Below are 26624 nucleotides of genomic sequence, written 5' to 3'. Positions count from 1 at the left end.
CCCAACTCAAATCTCGCGCCCGGAGTCTACCACCCTTCCACTGCCCAAGGAGACGCATTCCTTCCAAGCTCTTCCAATCCAAATGGCGAACAACACTTGTCTCGACAAGTCATAGAGTTGACGAGCACCTTTGCACAACAGACAACCTTGGTGAATCAACTTTTGCAACGCATCAGGATCCAACGTGCCCCGGAGGAGGTATCCCGAAGTAGGACAAGGGCAGACGGACATTTCCAGCAGCGTCCCGGCAAGCAGCCACTCGATCAGCCACGAGTTGAACGTTTTGGCAGTGTACATTCCTGTCTTAGCTCGCGGAGGAGCATGCACTCTCAACTAGGCCCACGGATGAGCATACATTCACGGTTGGGGTCATACTCCGATAGTCAATATGAGCAACCTTCCGGGCAAAGTGTTCATTTGCGGCTAAGCCCACAAGGAGCATCATCCACCTCACATCAGAGTAGGCAGCACGGCGGACGGAGAGAAGCAGTCACTTAATCCAGCTCAAGTTCAACCAGCAGCCTGCGAAGAACTCGCTCGCCTGCTAGGAACACACCACATGCACTGCATCCGTGGCATAGACGAGCCAAACACATGGAAAAGCAGCCTAGACTAGCAAGTCACGGCTAGGGGCAGCCGAGAGCTCTGCTCCCCCAACAAAGGCAAATTCAGGAAGAAGTAGAGAGACTCTTGACTAAGCGATTGCATGATTTCCAACGCAACGAGGTCACCGACGAGGCACTATGACGGAACATGACCAACATAAGCAGGTCACCCTTCACAGATGAGATCGAGCAGGCAGAGCCTCCACGCGAGTTCAGCATGCCACATTTCACATCTTTCAAAGGGGATGAAGACCCGGAGAGACACTTAAAGCGCTACCGAAGCGCAATAATCCTTTATCGAAACAACGATGATCTCATGTGCAAGATATTCGCCACCACTCTACAAGGCGAGGCGCAAGATTGGTTCTACACCCTGCCGCCACAATCTATCTGGAATTTCTACGAACTTTCTTTGGTTTTCACCAAAGAATATTCATCATATCGCTCGATCAAAAAGAAGTCTGACCATTTGTTCGACGTCAAGAAGAACCCAAAGGAGTCGCTTCGCGACTATGTGAGGAGGTTCAAAGTAGAGAAGGCAAAAATAGTCAGATGCAACAACTTGATAGCTAGAGCAGCCTTCCAAAAAGGACTTCCGGCAGACCACCCGCTATTCGAAAATTGATCATGAAAGAAGATCTAACTTTGTCAGACTCTTTTGCTTGGCAGATAAGCATGCACTTTGGGATGAGGCTCGCCAATGCACATTCAAGAACTTGAAGAAGTACTCGACATCACCTCCCTAGAAGCAACGGAGGACTTATTCGCATGTTTGACGGTATCTAAAGTAGCAATAAGCTCTACCATCATGCGAGAAGAGCTGGGGGCCCGACTATCTGTATTCTACAGTTACCTGCAGTCATCATCATGACACACTATTCCACCGAATCCAAAAGGCGTAAACCCTGGCAGATGCAAAGTTTTCTGACGAACGCAACAACTCGGCCCAACGACGCCCCGAATGCAGCCGAGCACATTTTAGCCACACCTGCTCCATCAGTGGAGATTTCTGGCGTTTGCATGTCGACGGCGCATCCAACTACGAAGGCTCGTGAGCAGCCGTGGTTCTTGCCACCCCAGACGTTTCAATGCTCAAACAGGCGATCACTCTAAGCTTCAAAACATCTAACAACGAAGCAGAGTACGAAGCCCCATTATCAGGCCTTCGAACGACAAAAGACTTGGTGGTGAAAAAGCTTTCAATTCATTCCGAGTCCTAGCTAATCACCAACCATACTACTAGGGGCAAATGCATGATGATTATGGCAACTGACTACCTCACCAGCCGAGGATTATCCAATTGTTATGCAGTTCTTACCTTACATCTAAGTTCTCGTTCGTTTAACTCGTTTTTCAATGAGGAATTCAGAAGTAATCACGACTTGGCTTGGCTGTATGCTTACAACAACTGATTACTCCTGCACTTCAAAAGAAGACAACGCCCTTCTTAGGGATTTACCGCAGGAATTGCGCCCCCCGAGGGACCAACCATGCTCTCCAGTGCGAGAGGGTAAACTAATTGCTCTTCAACGCGAGAGGGTAAACCAATTCCCCGACATCCACATGGGTTAGCTCTCAAAGAACAGGAGGATAAACTCTACACTCCGAATATCCAGACGTGGATGAGCCGGGCTGCCCTAGTATAACTAGATGCACGATGGCTTGCGCCGAGATTCCTAGAAGTAGCCGCAATGGTCTTTTTCAAGGCTTAGCTAACTGAAGGATTTTGGGTCTCTTGGCCTAATCCGTGGATTTTGGGTCTCTTGGCCTAATCCGTGGGGAACCGGGCCCTAGAGACGGAGATGGCACATTACGCAGTACATCCGATGGACGACTGCCCTGGAATCCTAAAGCTGCTATCGAGTGCACTAAGGTAGCCTACGGTTTTCGAAAGACTGCCTACGGCTTGCCCTTCGAGCAGTAAAGCCGCACTAGACTTTTACAATCGCACATTCTTGTGAAAGGTTAAATAAGCTAGCACGCATATACGAAGTTTTATCCACTGCCAACATGCTACGTAGTCGATAAGCTTCACCTCTGCCAAGCGCGGAACAACCTACACCAAGTCCTAAAGTGTTGTGATACTTGCTACGCAACCTACGGAATTGGAGAAAGTCAAGGTTAACAGCCTAGTGGTTATGCAGACTTGTCTGCTTCTGTAAGTAAGGCATTCGGCTGCCAACCCAATGGCTAACAACTTTGCAAAGTTCTACACCAACACCTACGGCTGCATAGGCTACGCGAGCTTGTCTGCATAGGCTACGCGAGCTTGTCTGCTTATAAAAAAGTAGCATGTTTGCCACTGGTCTATCAAGTCTAAAGGTTAGGGCATGAACAAAAGAAGCAAAAATGAAGAAAAGCTAAGGAAAACATTATAAACAACTAACAAAGGCCAAAGGAGTTCAAGCAAAACAAGAGCTACAAGGAAAAACAAAGAAAATCTTAAAGGCTACCTAGATGACTACACTTTAGCAGCCTGGACATCCCATGACTATTCGGTCGCCACACCTTCAGCAGCCGCGAAGCTCTTAGCAGCAGCATCACCCCCGACTGCTCTAGCTTGGGCACCAACTTCTCCAACTACTTTACCAATACCAACATGGACGCACTGCAGCTCATCCACTTCTTTCTTCAAACTTTCGTTGATCTTCAGTACACCTTGAAGTTCCAACACTTGGGGTTCAAGCCTATCGACGATTCTCTTGAAGTGGATCACTTGATTATAAGCAGCAATCAACTTTTCATCCTTTTGCATAAGCAGTGAAAGAAGTCTTTGGTTTTTTCTCAGCCGGCATCTCTTGAGCAGGCAGGGAATATCCCTTTTCCCACATTCACTTGCAGCAAGATCCACAACGGTGATTGGACGAGCCAATGCATCCGCCTTGAACCTATTCACCTCTTATTTTGGGAATAGCCCACGTTTCTCCTGACTAAGAGAGTTAAAGTAGCCAACACTATTCGTGGTACCCAGCAGGGGAGTTTAACCCAACATTCCAGCAGCTCATGAGGTCCGCAACCTCTTCATTTCTCTCAATCATCGGCCTAGCTTGCGTCATGTTCAAAAGCCTAAAAAGACATGAGTAATGTGACTCACTTAGCACTGCGCCCCAGCGCCACAATCCGTGGCCCCAGCCACACAAGCTGCCCTTGGTTTTAGCCAAGTCGAGCAGCTTAAAGCAGTGGTCCCTGCCACAATACCTCATCGGCCCATGCCGAGCCGACTCCTGGCCTATGCCAGCCGACGTGCCGCACCACCCCGATGGCTGCCCCGCAGTAGCACCATCCAAGAAGAAGACAAGGAATATTAATTTTTTCTTACCTTAGTATGGCACGAAGAAGACAAAGAAATTAACGAAAGACGGTCCTTTGCACGGGCAAGATGTAGAAGATTGCTAGAGGAGGGGGAACAAATATCCTCTAAGCTATCTCTCTCTCTTGTAGGGTAGAATAAATCGCTCTCCAAAGTTGATTTAATAACCCACTTAAGGTGGACTTAAATATGCTTTGAGAGAAATTTATTTCCCTTTCCTAGAAGGATCTAATTTCCTATTAAAGAGATAATCTACATCAAAATAGGAAGCAGTCCTAAGTTTCCTAAAGCAAGAAGATCTCTACACCTGCTGCCCTTTTCTGCGAGCAGCCCAACAGGTGTGGGGGCATTTGTGGAGCCAAAAATATTCATAAGGCGGCATGCAGATTTTTGACAAAAGAAGACAAAATTACCCTTGGAGCATACCGGGATTCCTACACCCAAGCAGTAGGTAATTATCCCTCAACCAAGTCAAAAGTGCCCAAAATAGGTAACAATTTAAAACCTATTTCATCTAACCACATCAAATCCTTTCTACAAGGTAATTCCCAAACACATTCCTTTTAAATTATGTTAATTGGCTAATTAATGGGTTTATTGCCTAATTAACCCATTAATTGTCAATTAAACCATCCATTATATCCAAATAACCACAAAATACATCCAATTCAACCCTAAAACTAGTCAAAGGCCGGCCACACCCTTTGCTCTTCACCTTTTTTATGTTTTCCACTTTATTACCCAAATTAAGTTAGTCAATTAATCCTATAACCCCCCATTTATTTCTTTCATGTTTAATTAGCCAATAAATTGGCTAATTAAACCAAAAGTTTCACCAAAAAAACCACATTATGGCCGGCCACTTTCTCTCCAAAGTGGACAAGCCTAGCCCTATAAATAGGCTCTCATTTTCACCAAACACTAAGGCCAACACTTTGGCAAAAATCCCAAAATTCTCTAAACACTCTTTCTCTCTAAAGTCTAACTTTGGCATCGGAGGTTCTTCGGCCAAAGCCCCCCCATTCATCGTGGGCGCGTGAGGTTCTTGGCATTAACCTAAGGTGTTAATTATTTTGTAGGTGCAAAATTGTCCAAGATCAAGGAGGAAGAAATTTGCATCCACAAGGTGCACCGGTCCCTTATAGTCGTGAGTTTTTTTTAAAGGTTTTTAGTTAAAAAAACCAACCAGCAATTAGTAGATTATATAATTTTTGAATTACTACATAATGATCATAAATGATCTATTTGAGATATTATTGTGTGAAACTAGAACAATGTCACATAATATAACTAATTTATCTATGTTATAACATATAATTATATTATTAATACGATCTCCAAACATAAAATCGTCATCTACACATACTATACCATGTGACTGTGGCCAAGGGCATGCTGAAATTTCTCATAACCTCTCCACGCCCAAAAATGATTGATAACCGTGACTTGTCATCAGTTGTCCTCATTTCAAAAAAAAAAAAAAAAAAAATCATGTAACTACGTTCTAGTAATAGACAACAGTTTTTATTAGTTAAATATGTGAGATTCTTTGAGAATACGCACAAATGATTATCGATCGAACTCATAAATGAACACCAAGAAATCACGTCATTATTAAACTTGTCGTCTAGTTTGCATTTCAACTCTTTTTATCTTCTTCAGCAATATGATGGTCCAAGGACTTCACAACTTATGCCGGTAAAAGTTTTTCTCCCCCCATTCTCTTTAATTTCAGTAATTTTTAAGATAAGAAAATAAAACTAGTCTACCGTCATCACGTTTTCATGACCCAATAATACAATACCAAAGCATAATTTTATCTTAATGTGATTTTTAAAAATAAGATATCTCATAACGATGAATTTGTTATACGTAAGTTGCTATCTAAATTTAATATTTTCTAGATAAGATACTTTGGAAAGAAAAGCAGTGCCTTGGAGGAAAAGGAGGTTGCTTAACGGAACCACTGACCTTAACCTATCAAGGTCCAAAGCAAAATACTCGACGTTGGACATCTTTACGCCAATTAATAGGTCGGTCCTATGCATTCAAGCAGAAAATCCAATGCCTTCGTCTTGAAGGGTAGGTTAGAATATGCGAAATTACCAAATTGTACAAATCAAACAATAGCAACAATATTTGCTATTTTAGGAACTACTTTGAATCTTTGACAACGGCTTTAATTACAGTTTGGACAGTTAATTTAGTTTTAGGGAGTTCGAGAAATTCTTCCGTACAAATGTAGTTTTAAATTGATCTTCTATATACAACGTTATTTTTATATTCACTTATCTCGTGTTGGTTTTGATAATTTGATCAATTATTATTCATATTTATACTCTCACGTGTTGATCTTGACTCCCTGATCAATTATTATGATAAATACGTCAATTTGTGTGTTAGACAATCAATGCGTGCTGATCTTGATTACCCAATTAATTATTATGAGAAACACGTCAACTTGTGAGTTAGACAATTAGTGCATAACGCTCCAACCAGTATATATACATGGGTGTTGTAGGTTTATTTGCATGCATGCAGAATTTTGCATTTTTGCACTTTGAAAGTAAACTCTCTCATGTAGAGAATGGAAGCCTAAAAGTTTAGTGCTATTAGTGGAAGTACGTTAGAGAAAATGCCTTTAACCAAATGCATACACATCCAAGAATGGGACATATTTCACTGCCCTCCATTTAGGATGGTGTCCAAACATTGCCCTAGGGACTCGGGAGGATAACTAAATCCAAAATAGTATGTACTTTCCATACTTTGCCCTTGAAAAGTTACCAAAGTTGTTGGTGGAACCATCTTAGTAGCAAATTGCAGAAGCATAATGCTAACCGTTCAATTAATTTGTCATGCAAATTTCTACAATGTTAGATGTAAATAAATTGGTTTATAAGCCTGCAACAACTCATTTGTCGAATCAACTAACTTAGAGCATCTCTAAAGGAGATGTCAAATTTTAAACATCAAAATGATATGATAGTTGATAGCTTATGTGGCAATTTAACATTTTATACAATATTTTGCTCCACCCAATATGTTAAATAATAATGTCATTTAATAAATTTTTTTTTATCTTTTTGTGGAGTTCAATGAATAAGGCAACCAATCAAATATTTCAAAAATATAACAACATTTATTATATATTATATTAATCTATTAAAAAATCATTTAATAAATTTGACATCAGTTATCAAATTTGACAGCAAAAGGCTTTGCCTTCAAATGATTCAGCGCCACATAAGAAATTGAAGGCTTGGTAGAAGAGAGTTTGCTGCCATTTTATACTGTTGTATGCCTACGTGGCAATTTTGACATCTCCTTTAAAAATACTTTTAATTATTGCATTAATTAACTCATTTTTCGACCGTCTGTCGACTAATCCTCCAAATTAAGTATGAGCATAATGTTAATCTTGGCGCGGATGTGGATCAAATACTAAACCCTAAATGCATTTAAATTTGTAATATTTTCTTACCAACTTTTACCATGAGGAATGCAAATCATCAATTTTCTATTAAAGGCATAGAAAAACACGCACTTTGTATAAAACACATTTGAAATCTGATCCAGCTTAATTATTTAGTCCCCATTCTACCCCCACAAAAGTTGCCATTCTGCAGCAGTCTAGCAAAAAACCGAAGAAGAAAGACATGCTAGATGCTTTTACCGTAGCGGTAAAAAATTATCATGCTTATATACTTTGGTCCATGAGCGGTAGGTCTCAGGTTCGAGACTTGGGAGTAGCCTCTCCATAAATGGGGGTAAGGCTAGCCGACATTCACCTCTCCCAGACCCTGCGTAAAGCGGGAGCCTTGTGCACTGGGTACGACCTTTTATATACTTTGGTCGTACCCAGTGCACAAGACTTCCGCTTTACGCAGGGTTTGGAAGAGGTGAATGTCGGCTAGCCTTACCCCGATTTATAGAGAGACTGCTCCCAAGTCTCGAACCCAAGACCTACCGCTCATGGACGAAGGCACTTGCCATCGCACCAAGTGCGACCTCTATGCTTATATACTTTGGTGCTGGCAAAAATCTCTACCTCTCTTCCCTCTAACAACTTAATTTCACCTATGACGTTGTTGTTTATTAAAAATAATTAAGACGAGGGCAAATTTGGAAGAAAAAGTGGAAAAATACAGTGTAATAATTTACTAGCTCGAGATCGCCCACCCTCTGCTTTTTATTCTAACACAGGAAGCAACAGAAGCATCATCGTCATCCTCAGCAAGAAGAGATTAAAGAGTCAAACACCTCAACCCTTGTTCAGTTCCTTCCCAATTTTCTCTCTCTACAACTTTCTCTCTCTAAAATCCATCTCTTTCCTCGTGGAATCGCAAACTTTCAGAGCCGCGCCTCTTTGCAATCCCAAATCTTTTTCATTAATTTATTACGGTTTTGTCCCCAAGTCTTCGCCTTTTATTTTATTTTTTATTTTATACCCATTGCCATAAAAAACCCTAGCCTCACTCGCTGCCCGAAACCCCAATTCGCGAAGTTCCTCTCCCGTCTGGAAATTGGTATTTTGTTCAAAACCCTAGCTTTGTTTTCTGCTGCAATTTATGGTGATTTTGGTGTTAGAATCGATGATTTGGAATGCGAATTTGTTGCAGTACCATTGGGAATTTAGCTCGGATTTTAGGGCTCTTTGAGATTCTTAGGCTTAATAGCAGATTTAGGTTTGTATTAGTGCTCAGGTTTGGTATTGTTAATTTTACGTAGTTTGAAAATTGGTGTGCTTATTCTCTGGGCACTTATTGGTTGAGCTTGCGGTTTAACTGTTGGGGATTTCTAATGTGTCTCAGCTAAAGAATTGCAGATCAAATTGTTTGGGTTAGGTTCTGTTGCTTTTTTTTTTTAATTTTTTTCTATATGTATTGAAAATTGGGACTTATTATTTACGTACATGTGTAATGTGAAAGATATGAACTTTACGAAATTGGGTTGTGAATTACGAGGCCAAAGATTTTATTAGCTGCTCTAGGAGTTTAACGTTTCGTTCATGATATCAAGTTTGGTAACTTTAAAGCAAATGCGCACGTTTCATTTTAGGTTTGAATGTTCCCCTAGTAAATACAATACTTGTTGAGAGAAAATCAAAACTGTAGGCATTTCTTAGATATATGTTGCCTGAACAGGCCTGTGTAAAATTTTACATGTTAGTTGCTTCAGTAGAGTTCTTGCTTTTTTCTTCATATTGGAACTCCTAACTGTTTCTTCATATTGGAGGGAGCGAATTTTCACTTAACTGTAAATACCTGATGGTTGTAAATTTTAGTGCGAGAAACTTTGGAAGTCAAATGTTCAACATTATTTGTAGGATTAGGTTTACAAAAGACTATATAACTGATTAAGCAACAAATAGATTCTGTACTCGGATCACACTTTTCAAATCATCCATCTTAAATTGTTTCCGAGAACTAAAAATTCTTTTGCTCCATACTCCACCCATCCTGTCTATGTATACATATATAATTTTGGAAGTGTGCAATTCATTGTAGGTTCTGAAAGATTGTCATGTTTACCAGCAAAGAGTTTTGCCTTGAAGGAATGCCAACCTGCGTTATGTAGCTTATGACTGAAGATATTTGCATACATTATTCATGAGGTGAATCCTTGCGTTGCATCCATTATCTTCTCAAATTTGTATTTCTGCATTAAACTAATGATACTGTAGTTTCTTATGGTAATGGCTTTCATCATAATAACGGGGAACCGTGATTTAACTTGATGGTTTAGCGTGACAGCTTCTTGTAGCAGTTCGATGCTGGGGGCAGTATGCCGATGATAGTTGGGAGAAATGAGCAGGTATCATGCCACTGGCTGCACTAGTGCAGTTAACAACACAGCCATAGGTGGGACATCGGGGAGGGATTCTACCCGAGCTGAATCGGCTGCATCTCCGAACTTGCCTCTAGCTTCTAGGTAACTGTGCTCCACAAATATGTTGCATTACATTCTCTTTCATGGAAAAAAAAATCTGTTTTTATTTTAGGTCATATTGTAATTTTAATTTCAATGGTAGTTAATGTTTAGTTTTTCACATTAGTGGACTTCTTGTTTGCCAATTTTTCACTATGTTATAATAAATAGTGTTTCCCATAAATATTTAAATGATATTTATTAGGTCATCATTTGTAGGCTGGTTTGTCTCGAAATTTTGCAACTTCTTACATTTCCAATATTATATTGTCTCTATAATGGTTTTATAACTTAGTTTTTTCCCCATTTTACTGAGTTACTTAATTTTTTAATTATTGATAAGTTGACTGTTTCCCCTGTTATAAAATTTGGTGCGCTGTTTTTAACTATGCAGGCGCTCTTCACAGTTAAACCCTTACAAGTTGAAGTGTGATAAAGACGATTTGAATTCCCGGTAATGTTCACACAGATTAGTGCCCTTTTCTTGAAATATCTGTAAAGAAGAGAATTTATGTGCTGTTACAGTCTTGAGTTCCTTTATTTGCAGGAATTTTTTTACCACTGGATACACTAACGTATATATTATTTTCAAAATGTTATGTTTATTATATTTTTATATTTTTTGTTCCATTAAATTTATATCTGCTGATTATGGTTCTCAGTATAAGTCATTTCCATTTTATTTAACCCCAGACTTGGGCCACCTGACTTTCACCCCCAAAAACCAAATTGCCCAGAGGAAACTCTTACCGAAGAATATGTGCAAGCTGGATACAGAGAGACTGTTGAAGGAATTGAGGTACAATTTTATAATCTAGTAATTGGTAGAAATATTCAAGATGTTCTTAATTCTTAAGAAAGACTACCCATCTGAAAATCCACTGCGGTTGTTTCTTCACAAAAACCCACCGAAATTTACTCCTTATAACCATTTGTGCGGATCCTTTTGCACTTCTTCGAAGAGTCATTTTTTGTCCTTTTTTTTAATACCAAATCATTTATACTGCGTATTTTGATGCTGAAGGCCATTTTTATATGGTCCGCTCTTATTGGATAACAGTAATTATTATTACTATATATCTTGTTAGCGTATTTTGAGATTCAAATTTTTGTGGGTCCAAACACATGGGTGTTTATAATGACTTCATGTGCCAAAAATTCCAGGAATCAAGAGAGGTTTCTCTAAGTCAGGCTCCAACTTTTGGCAAGCCCCTTGTCTTCAGGTGCAAAGAGGTACATCACTTAGTTTGGAAAGTTATGAGGGATATATCGATTTTAATATTGATGTAGTTCCACCACTTTCTTTGGGTTCATGTATTTTTCAATGCTAGTATTTTATATGATATTTTGGATTCTCTTAATTTCCAGGCCATCAAAATACGTTTTAGGGCAATTAATGAATCTCGTGCTCAAAAGAGAAAGGTAGTTTATCCTTGCTCAACAATTTTTTATGTTTAGGAAATTTCTTCTGCAGCAAACATGCATATTGCCATATGCTCTTGTATTAAAGTGCTTTGGAGGTTACTACATGATTGATGTCACATCATGGACTGCTGCATGTTTAATTTTTTTTCCCATGGCAGGCTGGTCAAGTGTACGGTGTTCCTCTTGTTGATTCACTGTTGTCAAAGCCAGGTGTTTTTCCTGAACAAAAGCCCTGTGGTGAAGGGTTGCGAAAAAAATGGATTGAGGTATGCCTTTTCTTTTCTGGAACACACAGTTGCTTCTAATAAATGTTTCTTTTCTTGAACACACAGTTGCTTCTAATAAATGTTAACCTTATTTTTGTATAGAAAGATTAAAGGCATAGACCGTACAATCCACTCTAATTGCGCACTTCTGCTTGAGAAACTCTGAAACATAGGAATGGCTAGTAGCTATAACCCCTTTGGTTACACTGTCAAGTAGATAAGAAGCATTGTGATATGGTGACTTGGGTCGTCCCAAACATCTTAATGTCTTGCCGAGGGCAGAAAAATGAGGGCCACAGTTACCCAATCAACTTGTCAAATGTTTGTTTGTTTGTTTTTTTTTTTTTTTTTTTTGTACAAAAGGGTTCATCAAAATGGTGACAACCTAGTATGGGTGGTGAGAATTTGAACAACCTCAGTGTTTTGAAATAACTGATGAGAGGTTTTGTTGTTGAATTCCATGACTCAATAAGTCATTCTATTTATTCTTGTTTATAAGCAGATTATAATATATTTCCCATTTGCATACAGGGTCTATCACAACAACACAAGCGCTTGCGTTCATTGGCTGATCATGTCCCTCATGGATATAGGAAAAGATATTTATTTGAAGTTCTTACAAGGAATAATGTTCCATTGCTGAGAGCAACTTGGTTTATTAAAGTAACTTATCTTAATCAGGTATATATTTCGAGCAACTTGGTTTATTAAAGTAACTTATCTTAATCAGGTATATATTTCCTTACAATCATAACAGAGCTGGGTTTTGATCATAACCTGTTTGCCAATACTTCTCATATTGGAATATAGCTGACACTTCACCATATTATTGATGTTTTTGCTGCAGGTCAGGCCAGGTTCTACCAATATATCTTCTGGGACATCTGATAAAGCTCAGTTGTCCCGCACAGAGCTGTGGACAAAAGATATTATTGATTACCTGCAGTACCTTCTCGATGAGTTATTCTCAAGAAATAGTTCTCACTCCACTTCACTCAACAGAGATAGATCGCCACAAATTCTCTATGCTGGGTCACTGCCACAAAGGGGTGATCCAGCATCAGCAGTCCTTGATGGTGAGGAGCCTTCTATACATTTCAAATGGTGGTATGTGGTGCGGCTTCTGCAATGGCATCATGCTGAGGGACTGCTTCTTCCTACACTCATCATTGAGTGGGTTCTAAGTCAACTACAGGTATTACTTTTTATGTGTTTATTTTTTCTAAACACTATTTACTGAGGTTTAAATTATCTTAATCTGCCTCTTATAATCATAGTTATTCTATTACAGGAGAAAGAATTGCTTGAGATTATGCAGTTGCTTTTGCCTATTATATACGGTGTTCTGGAAACTATTGTTTTATCTCAAACATATGTGCGCAATCTTGTGAGAGTAGCTGTACGTTTCATCGGCGAACCTGCTCAAGGTGGATCAGATCTTGTAGATAACTCCCATAGGGGGTATACAGTGTCTTCTTTGGTTGAGATGCTTCGCTATTTAATAATTGCTGTGCCTGATACCTTTGTAGCTTTTGATTGCTTTCCTCTACCATCCTCTGTAGTCTCCTATGTTGCAAATGATGGATTACCAAAGATGTCTGATGCGAGAAAGATTAAAAATGTTTCAGCAGAAGTTGCTTCTGCATTCAGAAGTAAAGTTTTTGATACTCAATATCAGTCCCTGGCTTTTGATCATATTGTTTCATCCATTCAGAAACATGCTGAAAATCTTGCTAAGGCTGCAAGACCTAGCTATCCAGGCCATAGTATAGCTAAAGCTGTACAGGCCCTAGATGGATCTCTTGTGCAGGGAGATGTTCGAGCGGCTTATAGATTTCTGTTTGAAGATCCTTGTGATGGAGTTGCAAATGAAAGTTGGATTGCAGGAGTTAGTCCATGTTTGCGAACTTCGTTGAAGTGGATTGGGACTGCAAACTTGTCATGTGTTTGCTCTGTATTTTTCCTCTGTGAGTGGGCAACATGTGATTTCAGGGATTTTAGGACTGCCCCACCTTGTGAGCTGAAATTTACTGGCAGAAAGGATTTCTCCCAGGTATTTGTTGTTACTCGGCTTTTGAAGCTAAAGATGAGAGATTTGCAACTTTCACCTCAACGTAAGAATGATAGCATCCCTGGAGTCAGTAGTGTTGCAAAAGGTTCTACCCAGCAGAACAATTTTCCTGTCACAGTTTCCATGGGAAATTCCTGTGAAATTAAACCAAAAAATGTTGATCAAAGAAGTATGAAATCATCAAATATATTTGAGAGCCCTGGTCCTTTACATGATATCATAGTGTGTTGGATTGATCAACATGAAGCAGGCAAAGGAGAAGGTTTCAAGCGCCTTCAACTACTTGTAATCGAACTTATCCGGTCTGGTATTTTTAATCCTCATGCCTATGTTAGGCAACTGATAGTTAGTGGAATTATGGATACCAATGGAACGGGGGTTGAAGTCGACCGTTGGAATAGGCATTTTCGTATCTTGAAGCTGTTGCCTGCGCACTTTATGCACGATGCTTTGGAAGAAGCAGGGATTGCTGAAGGGCCACAACTTTCAGAGGCCATGAACTTCTACTCAACTGAGCGCCGCCTAATACTTCGTGGGCTTCTCTCCAATCAAAATAAAAATGTGAATATGAATATGTCTGTTCTGAAGCAAAAGCATTATTCCATTCCTGGAAAAGATGGTGGTTTGCCAGTTTCTGTGGATCGGTGGAAGGCTGTTCAGCCATCACCCAATGTATTGTCTGGTAAAAGTAGTAAGACTGATGTTGATGTCGAAGAACTAAAGGAAGCAATATCAGTTCTGTTGCATCTCCCAAGTAGTTCATCCCCAACGACAGAAACAGGGTTTGATGAATCCCAAGGAAGTGTTAAGAGGCCGTTTGGGTCAACCTTTAACAAGATGGATCTGGGAGAAGGCACCCCTGGGTGTGAAGAATGCAGAAGAGCAAAGAGGCAAAAAGTGAGCGACGAAAGGAGCTCATGCATCCAAGGAAATTCTCCAATTCCTTCAGATGATGAAGATGCCTGGTGGATGAGGAAGAGACCTAAGTCCTTGGAGCCATTGAAGGTTGATCCACCCGTTAAATCGACCAAACAGGTCTCTAGGAACCGGCAGAAGATAGTTCGTAAAACTCAAAGCCTTGCTCAACTTGCAGCTGCTAGGATTGAAGGTAGCCAGGGAGCATCTACGAGTCATGTCTGCAATAATAAAGTAAGCTGTCCTCACCATAAAGGTGGAGTTGAGGGGGAAACCCCGAAGTTTGTAGATCCAACCAAAATGAACCATGGTGGGGATATTGTTTCAATTGGAAAAGCTTTAAAGCGGCTGCGATTTGTAGAGAAGAGGACAATTACGGTTTGGTTGATGACTGTTATTAGGCAGCTTGTTGAAGAGACTGAAAAGACCATTGCGAAGGTTGGCCAATTTGGTAGGAATTTCACATCTGTTGATGATAGGAGCTCCATACGGTGGAAGCTTGGTGAAGATGAACTTTCTGCTGCACTGTATTTGATGGATGTTTCAAATGATTTAGTTTCAGCAGTCAAGTTTCTGCTTTGGTTGCTGCCAAAGGTTAATGGCCCCAGTTCTACAATCCATAGTGGGAGGAACATTATGCTGTTGCCAAGAAATGCTGAAAGTCAAGTGTGTGAAGTGGGGGAGGCATTTCTGGTATCATCACTCCGAAGGTGCATTCTCTTTCTTTATATCCCATAAAACTTAAACAAAATGTTGAGATAAGTCTGTTTCTCTTCTCTTATTGGCAGATTTGCTTATCCTTCCCTCTTATCATTTTTCTCTTTAAAAAATAACTTTTATCATGCATGCATGGGTTTCACTTTTTGATTCTCTTTGGAAGTAGATAAAATAAGTGAATGAAGTTTAAAATCCTGAGAGCTCGTTGTACAAACCACATTCAAATTAGTTTAGTCTTTTTTTTTTAATTTTTTTTTATTAGCTAGTGTAAGACAGTCGGAATAAATTTGCTTTATTCTGTCCAACTAAAATTAGAGCACTTGTTCTTAGTATTTGTAACCTTGTGTCTTTAGAAACATACACTTATCAACCCAGTATGAAATAGTTTTCATGACAGCAAATGCTCCATCTTTGGGAGCAATTTGTTTCCTGATTTTAAAAATTACATTTACTTATATCATCATCAACGTCCTTGTCCAGTACCTTTAGTACTAGTGTGTTCCCCCTGACTTATCTGCTTATCTCTTGACATAAACACTTAAGCATTCTACTTTGGATTCCGTTGAGTCTCCTAACAGTGGATTTGGTTCAGGTATGAGAACATACTTATTGCTACAGATCTTATTCCAGAAGTCTTGTCAGTTACAATGCACCGTGCTTCAGCCATAGTGGCACCTAATGGAAGAGTTTCAGGTTCAGCTGCCTTAGCATACAGTCGGTATTTATTGAAGCGATACAGCAATGTAGCTAGTGTCATTGAATGGGAAAAGAATTTCAAGCCAACATGTGATAAGAGACTTCTTTCTGAACTTGAGTCTGGACAGTCAGTGGATGGAGAGTTGGGGTTTCCGCTTGGTGTTCCAGCAGGAGTCGAAGATCTTGATGATTTTTTCCGCCAAAAGATTAGCGGTGTTCGGTTATCCAGGGTGGGTTTAAACATGAAAGAAATAGTGCAACGAAATGTGAATGTTGATGATGCCCTTCAGTATTTTTTTGGGAAAGAGAGAAAGCTCTTTGCTACTGGTGCTCCTAAAGGCCCTCCTGTTGATAAATGGGATGACGGATGTCAGATATCTCAAAAAGTAATTACAGAACTGATGGACTGCATTAGGCAGACTGGTGGTGCTGCTCAAGAAGGGGATCCATCTTTGGTGTCTTCTGCCGTTTCTGCTATTGTGGGCAATGTAGGGCTAATTATAGCAAAGATTCCAGATTTTAGAATGGGGGGTAGCTATTCAACCTTTCCATCTGCCACTGATTCCTTGAACTTCGCTAGGCGTATTTTGCGTATCCATATAAGTTGCCTATGCCTCCTTAAGGAAGCTCTTGGAGAGCGCCAAACCCGTGTATTTGAGGTAGCTCTTGCGACAGAAGCTTGTTCTGCTCTTGCTCCTGGAAAGGCGTCTCGAAATCAATATCAATCCTCTCCTGAATCCCATGATTCCAACACTAACATGTCTAATGACATTTTGAACAGTAAAGTAGTTATTGGGAGGACAACAAAAGTTGCAGCTGCTGTTTCTGCACTAATCATTGGGGCGGTTGTTCAAGGGGTTACTAGCTTGGAGAGATTGGTGACTCTATTCAGGTTAAAGGAAAGGTTGGACGTAATTCAATTTGTAAGGAGTAGTAGATCCAACTCTAATGGCAATGCTCGTTCTGCTGGGGCATTTAAGGGTGATAACTTGCTTGAAGTTTATGTGCATTGGTTTAGACTTCTTGTTGGAAACTGCAGAACAGTCTCTGATGGATTGGTCGTGGAACTCTTGGGTGAACCCTCTGTAGTAGCTCTTTCAAGGATGCAGCGTATGCTCCCTCTTGGTTTGGTTTTTCCACCTGCCTATTCTATATTTGCTTTTGTTATGTGGCGGCCATACCTTCTTAGCACTAGCTTTGCAGCGCGTGATGATTTTAACCAATCATATCAATCTTTAACAACAGCTATAGGTGATGCTATAAAGCACTCTCCTTTTCGAGATGTGTGTTTGAGAGATAGTCAGGGTTTCTATGATATTGTAGCTGCAGATGGCAGTGATGCTGAATTTGCAGCCATGCTAGAGTTAAATGGTTCAGACATGCATAAAAAATCCATGGCTTTTGTTCCATTACGTGCAAGGCTTTTCCTAAATGCCATAATGGATTGTAAGATGCCACACTCTTCATTTACACAGGGTGAAGCAAATCAGGTCTCTGGACATGGTGAGTCTAAAGTTAAATTTGCAGAGCGTGAAACAAAGCTTGTAGATAAGCTTGTACATATTCTAGATACCCTGCAACCTGCAAAATTTCATTGGCAGTGGGTAGAGCTTAGGCTCCTTTTGAATGAACAGGCCCTTATTGATAAACTTGAGACTCAAGATGCGTCTTTAGTGGATGCCATTCGGTCGTCCTCGCCTAGTCCTGAAAGGGCTGCTGCCTCCGAGAATGAGAAACATTTCATCGAGATCATCCTTACAAGGTTATTAGTTAGACCTGATGCTGCACCCCTTTTCTCGGATGTGGTTCATCTTTTTGGGAGGTCACTAGCAGATTCTATGTTGTTGCAGGTCAAATGGTTCCTGGGTGGTACAGATGTTCTTTATGGACGAAAAACAATTAGACAACGACTTCTTAATATTGCTGAGAGTAAAGGTCTCTCAACTAAGACCCAATTTTGGAAGCCGTGGGGATGGTGTATTTATGATGTTGATCCTGTAACAAACAGGGGAGATAAGAGAAAGTTTGAAGTCACTTCCCTTGAAGAGGGTGAGATGGTTGAAGAGGGAACAGACTCAAAAAAGTATGGGAAAGGGGCCAGTCAAACGTTGGACATTGAAAGCTACAATGTCACTCAGCATTATGTGACAGAGAGGGCTCTCATTGAATTACTTCTTCCATGTATAGATCAAAGTTCTGATGAGTCGCGCAATACCTTTGCAAATGATTTGATCAAGCAGTTGATTAGTATTGAGCAACAAATTAGTGCAGGTACTCGTGGGACACATAAGCAAGCAGGACCAACTCCTTCTGGAGTTGAAGGTCCCACTGGCAAAGGAAATAGCCGCAAAGGTATAAGGGGTGGCAGTCCTGTATTAGCTAGGCGTGCAGCAGGAGCAGCTGATTATGCTCCACCGTCCCCTGCAGCTTTGCGAGCTTCTATGTCGCTGCGGTTGCATTTGCTCTTAAGATTGCTTCCTATCATATGGGCAGACAGGTAATTGTACAATTTATGGTGAGGTATTGTACTAATTTTGATTGCATGAGCATGTGCCTGTTTGTCTTGGTTAGCAATTGCCTGTATCTCCCTCGCTGCTGATTGTTTCTATATTAGTGTCACTGAAGTGTGATTATTTGGTTATGTTGTTCATCTAATTGTGATTTGTGGGGCAGCTATGGTGTTGCAAAGACTTGCTTCTTGAATATCTGTTTGATTCCTTTTTCTTGCTTTGCAGTTTTTAAACAATCTAGTTGAACTGCGTATTTAATAACCCTTTTTGATACATTTTGTCTTTTGTTATTGTGTAAGGATGTAAACAGAAGTGAATTATGAATATATTAATGCATCATATATAGGGTGCATCAGGTGGTAAAGAAACTGTCATTTCTGTAAGTATGATTATCAGAATGATAATTTGAGAGCTTTTATCTTCATGTTCTCAACGTGTAGAAATGTTGTAGGGTATAAGACACTTAAACCCCATAACAAATGTTACCAAGTTAATTAAGAGTCCACTTGTGGTGCATCCTCCCGACTTTCATTAATGATTTCAGTTAGTACTTTATCCTTCGACAACCCAACCATAGCAAAGTAAGAAAGATCTGAAATGAATATAAACGTGTTGTTCTATGTAGTTAAAAATGAGCATAAAATTTCCCTTATGGCATTTATAGTTTTATATCACTGTAATTTGTTTGCTGTATTAAAAACCCTACCCAAAACCGACGTCGGTTTGTGTATGGGCTTTTTCATTTTTTTTTTTTTTTTTTTGAAAAAAAAAAAGCCACATGCCCAGATCACCCGGGAAACGCCTCATGGGTGCCTTTGTCGCCCCTCTCCACTGTGCCTCGCCAGAAAAATAGCCCACTCTGGCGGGGCAGAGGCTTTTTTTTTTTTTTTTAGTCCCGCCCAAAAAACCACTTAAGCTAGTCTCAAAACTAGTTTTTTAAAACACTATTCTCAGGCTTTTCGGTTGCCCTCATTTTTGTAATTTTTGTTTATTTTAGCCTAGATATATAGTAGATGCCTTTTGTACGATGTTCTTCTTGCTTGGTTTAGTGTTACTTTTCCAACATCTGTATGCTGTATATGTCGTGATGGTTTGTACATGATTTGATAAATGCTGAATATTGTTCACCAGATAGACTAATTTGAACATGTTGGGTCTGTCAGGGAGCCATCTGCCCGGAACATGAGGCATGGATTTGCCTCTGTAGTACTACATCTTCTAGGAAACCGAGTTGTGCATGAGGGTGCAGACCTATGCTTCAATATCATGCAGAGTACTTTCTCTAAGAGGGATGCAGAGTCTTCAAGAGAAGCTGCCTCTGCAGCTTTTGCAGAATTGTCAAATGAAAGTCTCTTTAATCAGTTATTGTTCGTTCTTCATGGGCTGTTAAGCAGTTACCGGCCAAGGTGGTTGAGGTCTACTAAGTCAACAAATGAGGGGGGAAAAGATTTTGCTGCATTTGATTGTGAACTGGCAGATATTTTACAGGTTTGGTCTTCTGTAACCTTCCTCATATCCTCCATTCCTTTTGTGTCCTACAAACAACAAAATAGAAAAGAAAAGAAAGGAGGGAAGGCAAAGTTTTAAGGTGCTTCTCTTTTGGAAGCAGTACTGCTATTTTATAAGTTACATTACAAACTTCTTGTAAGCTTTCTAGAACATACCCTGCACTCCCAAGAAAGGAAAAAAAAAGTGCCAAATTTTGACCACTACATAGAGTAGGCACCGTCAGTTTCAATTTTATTTAACAATGAACAAAATAACTTCATTGTTTCAAAGTCCTCCCCCACTCCCTTCTTTTGAAGTTATGTCAAGTGATGTATGTGACATTAAAAGTTTGCATTCCATGAACCCCATCCGTTTGCTGGATGAATATACCTGTATTGGGATTTTCGACAAAATTAATTAAGTTAAAAAAATATGTTTACGTATCCTGTCTTGTTGAGTGTTAGTACACTTTTTCCATTCAATCTGTTCATTTGTTAATATTGATTATGAATTTCAGTTTAGGTAAATGGTTTTCTACCTGTCTTATATGTGTACTTGTGAATGCAGAAAGACTTAGATCGAATGCAGCTTCCTGAAATGATTCGCTGGCGTATCCAAACTGCAATGCCAGTGGTTCTCCCTTCTGTTCGGTGCTTTTTCTCTTGCCAACCACCACCTGTTCCAGATACTGGTTTGGCTGTTTTTCAACCCAGCATATCGGTTTCTGGGTTGCATGCTGGAAACTCAAACCCACCTCAGAGAAATCAGGCTCCTCTTGCGCGAACAGTAACTAACATAACAGGGAAATTTAAACCATTGCCATCACAAGATTATGATATGGATATTGACCCATGGACGCTGCTGGAAGATGGTGCAGGATCAGGCCCATCTTCAAGTAGCAGTGCTTTGATAGGCAGTGCGGACCATGGCAATCTTCGAGCATCTAGCTGGCTCAAGGGGACTGTGAGGGTGAGACGAAAGGATCTCACATACATTGGTGCTGTGGATGATGACAGCTGAGTTCAAAAGAAAACTTTGCTGTTGATTTTTCTGGAGTGAGACCCCCTCAGCAGGTAACTTAATGTTTACATTCATTGTGCATAATTGGTATAAGGATCAACGTGTTGTGCGGGTCCTTTTCTTTGATGATCGAGAAGCTGTTGAGAGGGAAATTTTTTTGGGGGGGACGCACAAGTTCCTTTTGGAAAAAATTTAGCATGGGTCCTTTTGGAAGAAAATTGAAGATGTTATGCAGCCCATACTATCGGGTCTTGTGGCTGCTTGACTACTAACCCTTCGATCACCCCCCCATCCAAATGTGCACCTCCGCATGCTGTACGGAGGGCAGTTGTATATATAGAGATGATTTGTTCACTTTACCAATTGATCTGAGTAAGATATCTGCAGAATGATATGTAGCTGTTCTTTTTTCTCCTTATAATCAATCTCTACGTTATACTCTCTCTCTCTCGCTCCCACATGCACACACAAATGTGTGCCTGCACAAACAAAAAACAAGTATATTTCATATTTACATACTTATATTGTCTTATTATTATGGGCACATTTACATTTATTCTGCTGTCTGAAAAGTGGTCCTTTCCTGGTGTGCTGTCGTTTAAGATGGATATGATTTGTTAATAGTCGAAGAAACAAGGCATACTGGTAGATGCTAGTGGTGGAATGGAGAGCATCACAATGTCAGAAAAACACAAACCTCACCAGCTGCAGTTTTTCGGTCATGTACTAAATAAGATTTAGGAATGGTTGAAGACTCTTTTGGATGTCTGGGACCATGTCTATGTGGTCAGATTACTTATAGTTTACTTGGGATTATCAGGAAGATTGATTCTTCAGTTTCAGTTGGTAGTATGCGTTGAATTCACGTTCTCTTTCTATTTTATTTTGTGTCATCCCAAAAGCTGAGTTCATTCTTCCTTCTCCCGCACACTTACTGTGCAATAAGCTTGTTTTATAGCGCTGTATTTTCCAGCATTATTGTTGGTATTGTTGGATGGATGTTTTGCATTTCGGACAAAACTGCTTTGTGACGAACGCATAGTCTTTGCAGTGTATTCTATTCGTATATGTAATGGTGATTTCCTACAGAGATCTCTGCTTGGTACTGTAGTAGTTTTGTGTATGCTATTTTGACATGATCTTTATTGATTCCCAAGGAAAATTACTTTCGTATTTGAATTCGTTACAGCTGCAAGTATATAGCGTTAGTTGTGCGATGCTGCTGTCCATCTTGTGAACAATTTTTTTTGATCGTGTGCACTTGTGGGGCGAAATATTATCGGATTCCTTTTCTTGATACAGTATAAATGGTTGTCATGATCTTGCTGATCTTAATGGAAAGAGTCGTTTGGATTCCTTTGGTCATGCAAATTTCAGGCTGTTTCGCCACCGTTTCTTTCCTGTGTTTGCGTCGGAAATCTATACTTTCAATGAAAACAAAGGCTGTTTTGTTGCTTGGTTCATCTACCAGACTATCATGTGCGATGGGGTTCAGTGATTTGTTGTTGCATCCTACAGAGATCTCCCGGCAGGAATATATTACTCCCATAACCGGAGCATCAGCCGGGTTCACCAAGACTCCGGTTTGATTGGTTTTAGTATTTCCTGCAAGCTTCACGAAATAGAGGATTACAGATACGTCGAAATTCTACAACACTTAAAATTTGTTTGATTTGGTTAACTGGATGCTAATGTACAAATTCACGCCGAGTTTCTCAAAACGTAGAACAGGGGAAACCACTAAAAATTAGCTTAAATAAGTAATTAAGCAGCTAAAGTTAAATTGTTTCAAAATTTGTGGAATCAAATGTTGGATTTGAGAAGAATGCTCCAACTCAGTTGCATTGCAGTCTCTCTATTTGTCTTGGTTTCTCGCGGATCTGTCAACACAAATTACATCTTCAATCCAGGCAACAATGTTGAATGCCAAACTCTCCAACACTCTTGAGTAGCTCTCTAGCACTGCCTGCCCCACATCCTGCAAAAACGCCGATACGAAAACACTTGGATCAATTAGTCAAAATTTTACAGGTGCTCGAAGGAATCGTGTTTTGCTCGTTTTCTAACAAGATATTGTCATGTCGTCTGTCGCGTTATTTGTTGAACGAATTCAGCACCTGTCGAAAATGTTCGTGTGATTCATATCGGGTAGTAACTTAGAAGTGACACTTGAATGTGCTTACCCTATTGCATTGGATCTTGCATGTGTCCAAGGATGTCTGAGAGAGCTCAGGATATCTCTGCTTCAAACAGAACAGCAAGCACTCGGCTCTCTCTGCCAAAACATAATTCTTGTCATTCCGGTCTGTTTCTGACATCAGATCTTTCACCATGATCCAGGAAGATTTTGAGTTGCTCATGCACGCTTTACGCCTCCACGTGTACATCGAGGCTTCGACCCTGTCTGCAAGATTAAGTGCTTCCAGTTCAGTTGCTATGTCGAGGCAGTCCAGAAGTTGGTCTGGGGAGAACTTGTCCGTCGTGCACATGTAGTGGTATATGGAGTCTCCCAGACAAGCTTTTCCGCTCTGAGAAAAATTGTTTTGTAGAAGAATAAAACCAAGTTAGATAAAACCTACTATTTTACAAGAAACAAAACGAACCAATGTAGAAGGGAAGTGATTTCCACATACTCGTTTTCTCCCCTGCATACTCTTATCCATTTTTAGCCTTTGAATTGTATAATCAAAAGAAAATCAAGGGAAAAAAATAAACGTGGATGTGCGGAAGGAGAAAAGAGTGTGCGGATATCATTTCCCTAGCTTTTCAGCATTAATTGGTTGCAATTCTTGCAATCTTATTCTTATAAACCATAGCTATCTAGCAAGTTGGTAGAATTTCATTGGGATCAACTATAGGATTAAATCGACCCCGAACTTCAAGTTAAAAGGGTTCAGGGTTCGAATTCGACCACAACAAAACTTTTGTTGGTTGATTGAGGACTTACCTTCGGAAGAGTTGACATGTATGAGTCTGGGATTTCCATCTCGGCAAGAATGCTGCTGTTGATTGCCATGGCTGCTTTATGAATTTGATTACAACTGTCGCGTTTGTGTTTCAAATGCTTCCTTGCCTTCTCAGACAGGCCTCCCGGAGGAACGCATGGAATAGGCAACCACCATTTCTCCTCATTCCGCTGAACAACCACCCTACGAAAAGATCCTGTTCGCGTTGAATTTGAAGACATGCTCCCTTTTTCTGCATACCAGAATTCTGTATCCTGGAAACTATCAAGTACTTCCTGCCATAAGAAAAGAAATTCATGAACTTTCAGCCCTTGATTGAAAAAGACTTGCTCTGTTGAGAAAAATATGCGATTTCTTATCACGCAAGGCAAGTCTTACAATGAGCATTGCATCAAGCTTTTGCAAAGCTGGAAGATTGATATAAAGATCCGATCTTGGCCTGCTTTCCATCAACTGAAAGACCAATACACAAAATGTTATGAACAAGCAAAGATAGCAGAACCTAATCCAACGAAAGGAGGGTTTTTGACAATTACCTCCACTTGTGCCCCCTCTTGTAAGTTTTGTGATATGGGGATGAGTTCTACCATGTAATCACAGACTGATAAAAGACAGTTCATCTCCCTCTTCCACATTGCTTTCTTCTCAGGATTCAATGGCTCTAGCCTCAAGTTTTGTCCAAACACCGTGGCTGCAGAAAATCCGAAAAGTTGACTCATTGAGATTGAAATCGAAAATATCGACATATTAAGTTCTTATTCATCTTCAAAATCTGCAAGCAGAGAGTTACCATAAAGGTTGGTTATCGAATTTGAGATCGTGACCGCAGTGCATACACCTTTCCCACTTCCTGACATGTCTTCACCCAACAAGAGTTTTGCAAATCTTTCTTTCATCATCTCAAGCTCTGCCAAATTTCATATTCCAGTCGCTTATTAGTGCTTTTAAATTGTTTTTTTTTTGGTGGGGAAGTGATTTCCACACACTCTTTTTCTTCTTCTGTGCGTACCTCTGTCTATTTCTATCCCTTGGGATTAATCCATCCAAAGGCCGGCAAAAAGGAAGGTACGCAGAAGGTGAAGGGTGTGCAGAAATTATTTCCCTTCTCTTCATAAACATAACTGAAACCTACCTGAATCAACAGCTTTGTGATCTTCAAGCTTATCATCGGAAGCATTCTTATTGTACTGCTTCAATCCAAGTCTGGTAAGAGACAGCGGATTGGATTTTACATTTGGGTAGAACCAAGGAGAAGCTTCACCAGAGTAACTGCTGTCATCCACAGACTCGGAGTAAGCCGAGGTCTCTGAATTTGTCCGGCGGTACATGAAAGAATCGCCACTTGTTGAAGTTTCCGCGAGCGAATGATCAGTTTGATCCACAGAAGAAGGTGAAGGCTGGTAACCAAGATCATAGTGTTCATCATAACTTGGTGAATTGTCCATTGCAGCTCTAAAACTTGAGGTCTTAGTCTAAAATCTCAAAAACCTGCACAGAATTTAATCATTTAAATGTGACAATTTGGGTTAGTTGTAGGACTCACAATCCAAAAATAAGACCCGGGAATTGGTTTATATTCTACAATTTTGAATTAGAAATAAAATTGTAAAAAGGAAAGATGAAAAAAAGTACGTATCGTATGCTTTGAAACAAAAGCAAAAGAGGTTTGAAATAGGTTGTTTTGTTTGGAGGACCAAAAATAAATTATTGATTGATATGCAGCTAAAATTTAAAGCAAAAAAAGCAATCTTGGAGGGATTTTTTGGGGTGAAACCAACTGAAATTTGAAAATTATTTAAAAGCAAACGGTTGAATGAAAAAAGAAAACGGTGTAACATTCTTTCTTTTTACCTTTTAATGCATGGATTTGAATTTGAACTGTTGAAGTTGGCTGAAGACCGTTTGAAATACTTCCCTCCTCCTTAGCATTTGCCTTTGATCTTCAAACACTCTTTTTTTCCCTTTCTAAAAGAAAAGTTTTCCCTGAAAAATGAAATGTTCACATCACCATGATCGTGGAAAATGTAACATGCTAGCCGTCCGATCGTCGAGTTCTTGAGTGATGATATTAAACAGCACAAACCCAGAAGCAAAAATGGTTGTATTTCAGACAGGTAGACTGCATCTTAGTTGGGCATCAACGTCATGTACATGTGGCTCTGCAGGGTTATATTCATGAATCTCTGAGTACGTGAAATATAATAACGTTTAGAAGGGATAATAAATAATAATTTGGAAACAGTTTTGCAGATTAAATTAAGAAATAATAATGTAGTTTTAATATGGATGCATACACGTGTTGTGTATGTTAAGATTTGTATTGACTAATCAATATTTTCTTCTCTAAGTGCTTATGAATGAGACGTAACCAAATTTATGGGTCACATTTGTTAATTGTGCTTAATTATCTCCATCAAGTTGGCTAACTTTGATATCTCTGTCGAGCGTCCATTACCTCCCTCAACCTTAATCAACTTCCCTCATGCCATAATCACCTCCATCTTCCTTGTTTTTGGTTCTTTGATTTTTATTCTTGTAGTTTCTTTTTGGTGGTGTGCTACATACACCAAATTCAATCACTCACCAAATGATGTGGCACGTTTTACACCTTATAAATTTTGTTGCAATTACTAATCAAATTCCAATTTAAATTGAAGTACATATTTGATTGATGCACTATCATTTGGTGCAAAAATTTGGTGTG

General features: G+C 39.8%; 2 protein-coding genes across 5 annotated transcripts; one reads left to right on the top strand and one right to left on the bottom strand.

Annotated features, from left to right (window-relative positions):
- Positions 1-8118: 8118 nt before the first annotated feature.
- LOC126581840 (mediator of RNA polymerase II transcription subunit 12-like) lies at positions 8119-22133 on the top strand. Of its 4 annotated transcripts, none has more exons than XR_007624729.1 (15): positions 8119-8444; positions 9426-9532; positions 9664-9849; positions 10241-10300; positions 10540-10645; positions 11011-11079; positions 11215-11268; positions 11430-11537; positions 12069-12218; positions 12385-12732; positions 12829-15233; positions 15833-18433; positions 19610-19934; positions 20502-21007; positions 21579-22133. XR_007624729.1 is itself a non-coding variant. In XM_050286725.1 (14 exons), the coding sequence occupies exons 3-14, from the start codon at positions 9725-9727 to the stop codon at positions 20952-20954; spliced, it is 6804 nt and encodes a 2267-aa protein (XP_050142682.1). In that variant the 5' UTR covers positions 8119-8444; positions 9426-9532; positions 9672-9724; the 3' UTR covers positions 20955-21395. The 4 variants fall into 4 exon arrangements, 2 of the variants coding, with proteins under 2 accessions (XP_050142682.1, XP_050132888.1); XR_007623901.1 differs by having other exon boundaries at positions 21558-22133; XM_050286725.1 differs by lacking the exon at positions 21579-22133 and having other exon boundaries at positions 9672-9849; positions 20502-21395.
- Positions 22134-22600: 467 nt separating this feature from the next.
- On the bottom strand, positions 22601-25588 carry LOC126597784 (rop guanine nucleotide exchange factor 2-like). The gene is made up of 7 exons (XM_050267392.1): positions 25053-25588; positions 24711-24827; positions 24457-24611; positions 24299-24373; positions 23902-24195; positions 23138-23482; positions 22601-22932 (listed from the first exon to the last, which is right to left on the bottom strand). Exons 1-7 carry the CDS (start codon positions 25363-25365, stop codon positions 22810-22812), a joined length of 1422 nt encoding a protein of 473 aa, XP_050123349.1. The 5' UTR covers positions 25366-25588; the 3' UTR covers positions 22601-22809.
- Positions 25589-26624: the final 1036 nt, after the last annotated feature.

This window comes from Malus sylvestris, chromosome 1, assembly GCF_916048215.2.
Source record: "Malus sylvestris chromosome 1, drMalSylv7.2, whole genome shotgun sequence".
NCBI classification, from domain to species: Eukaryota; Viridiplantae; Streptophyta; class Magnoliopsida; order Rosales; family Rosaceae; genus Malus; species Malus sylvestris.
This window is presented reverse-complemented; position numbering and strand designations above follow the sequence as displayed.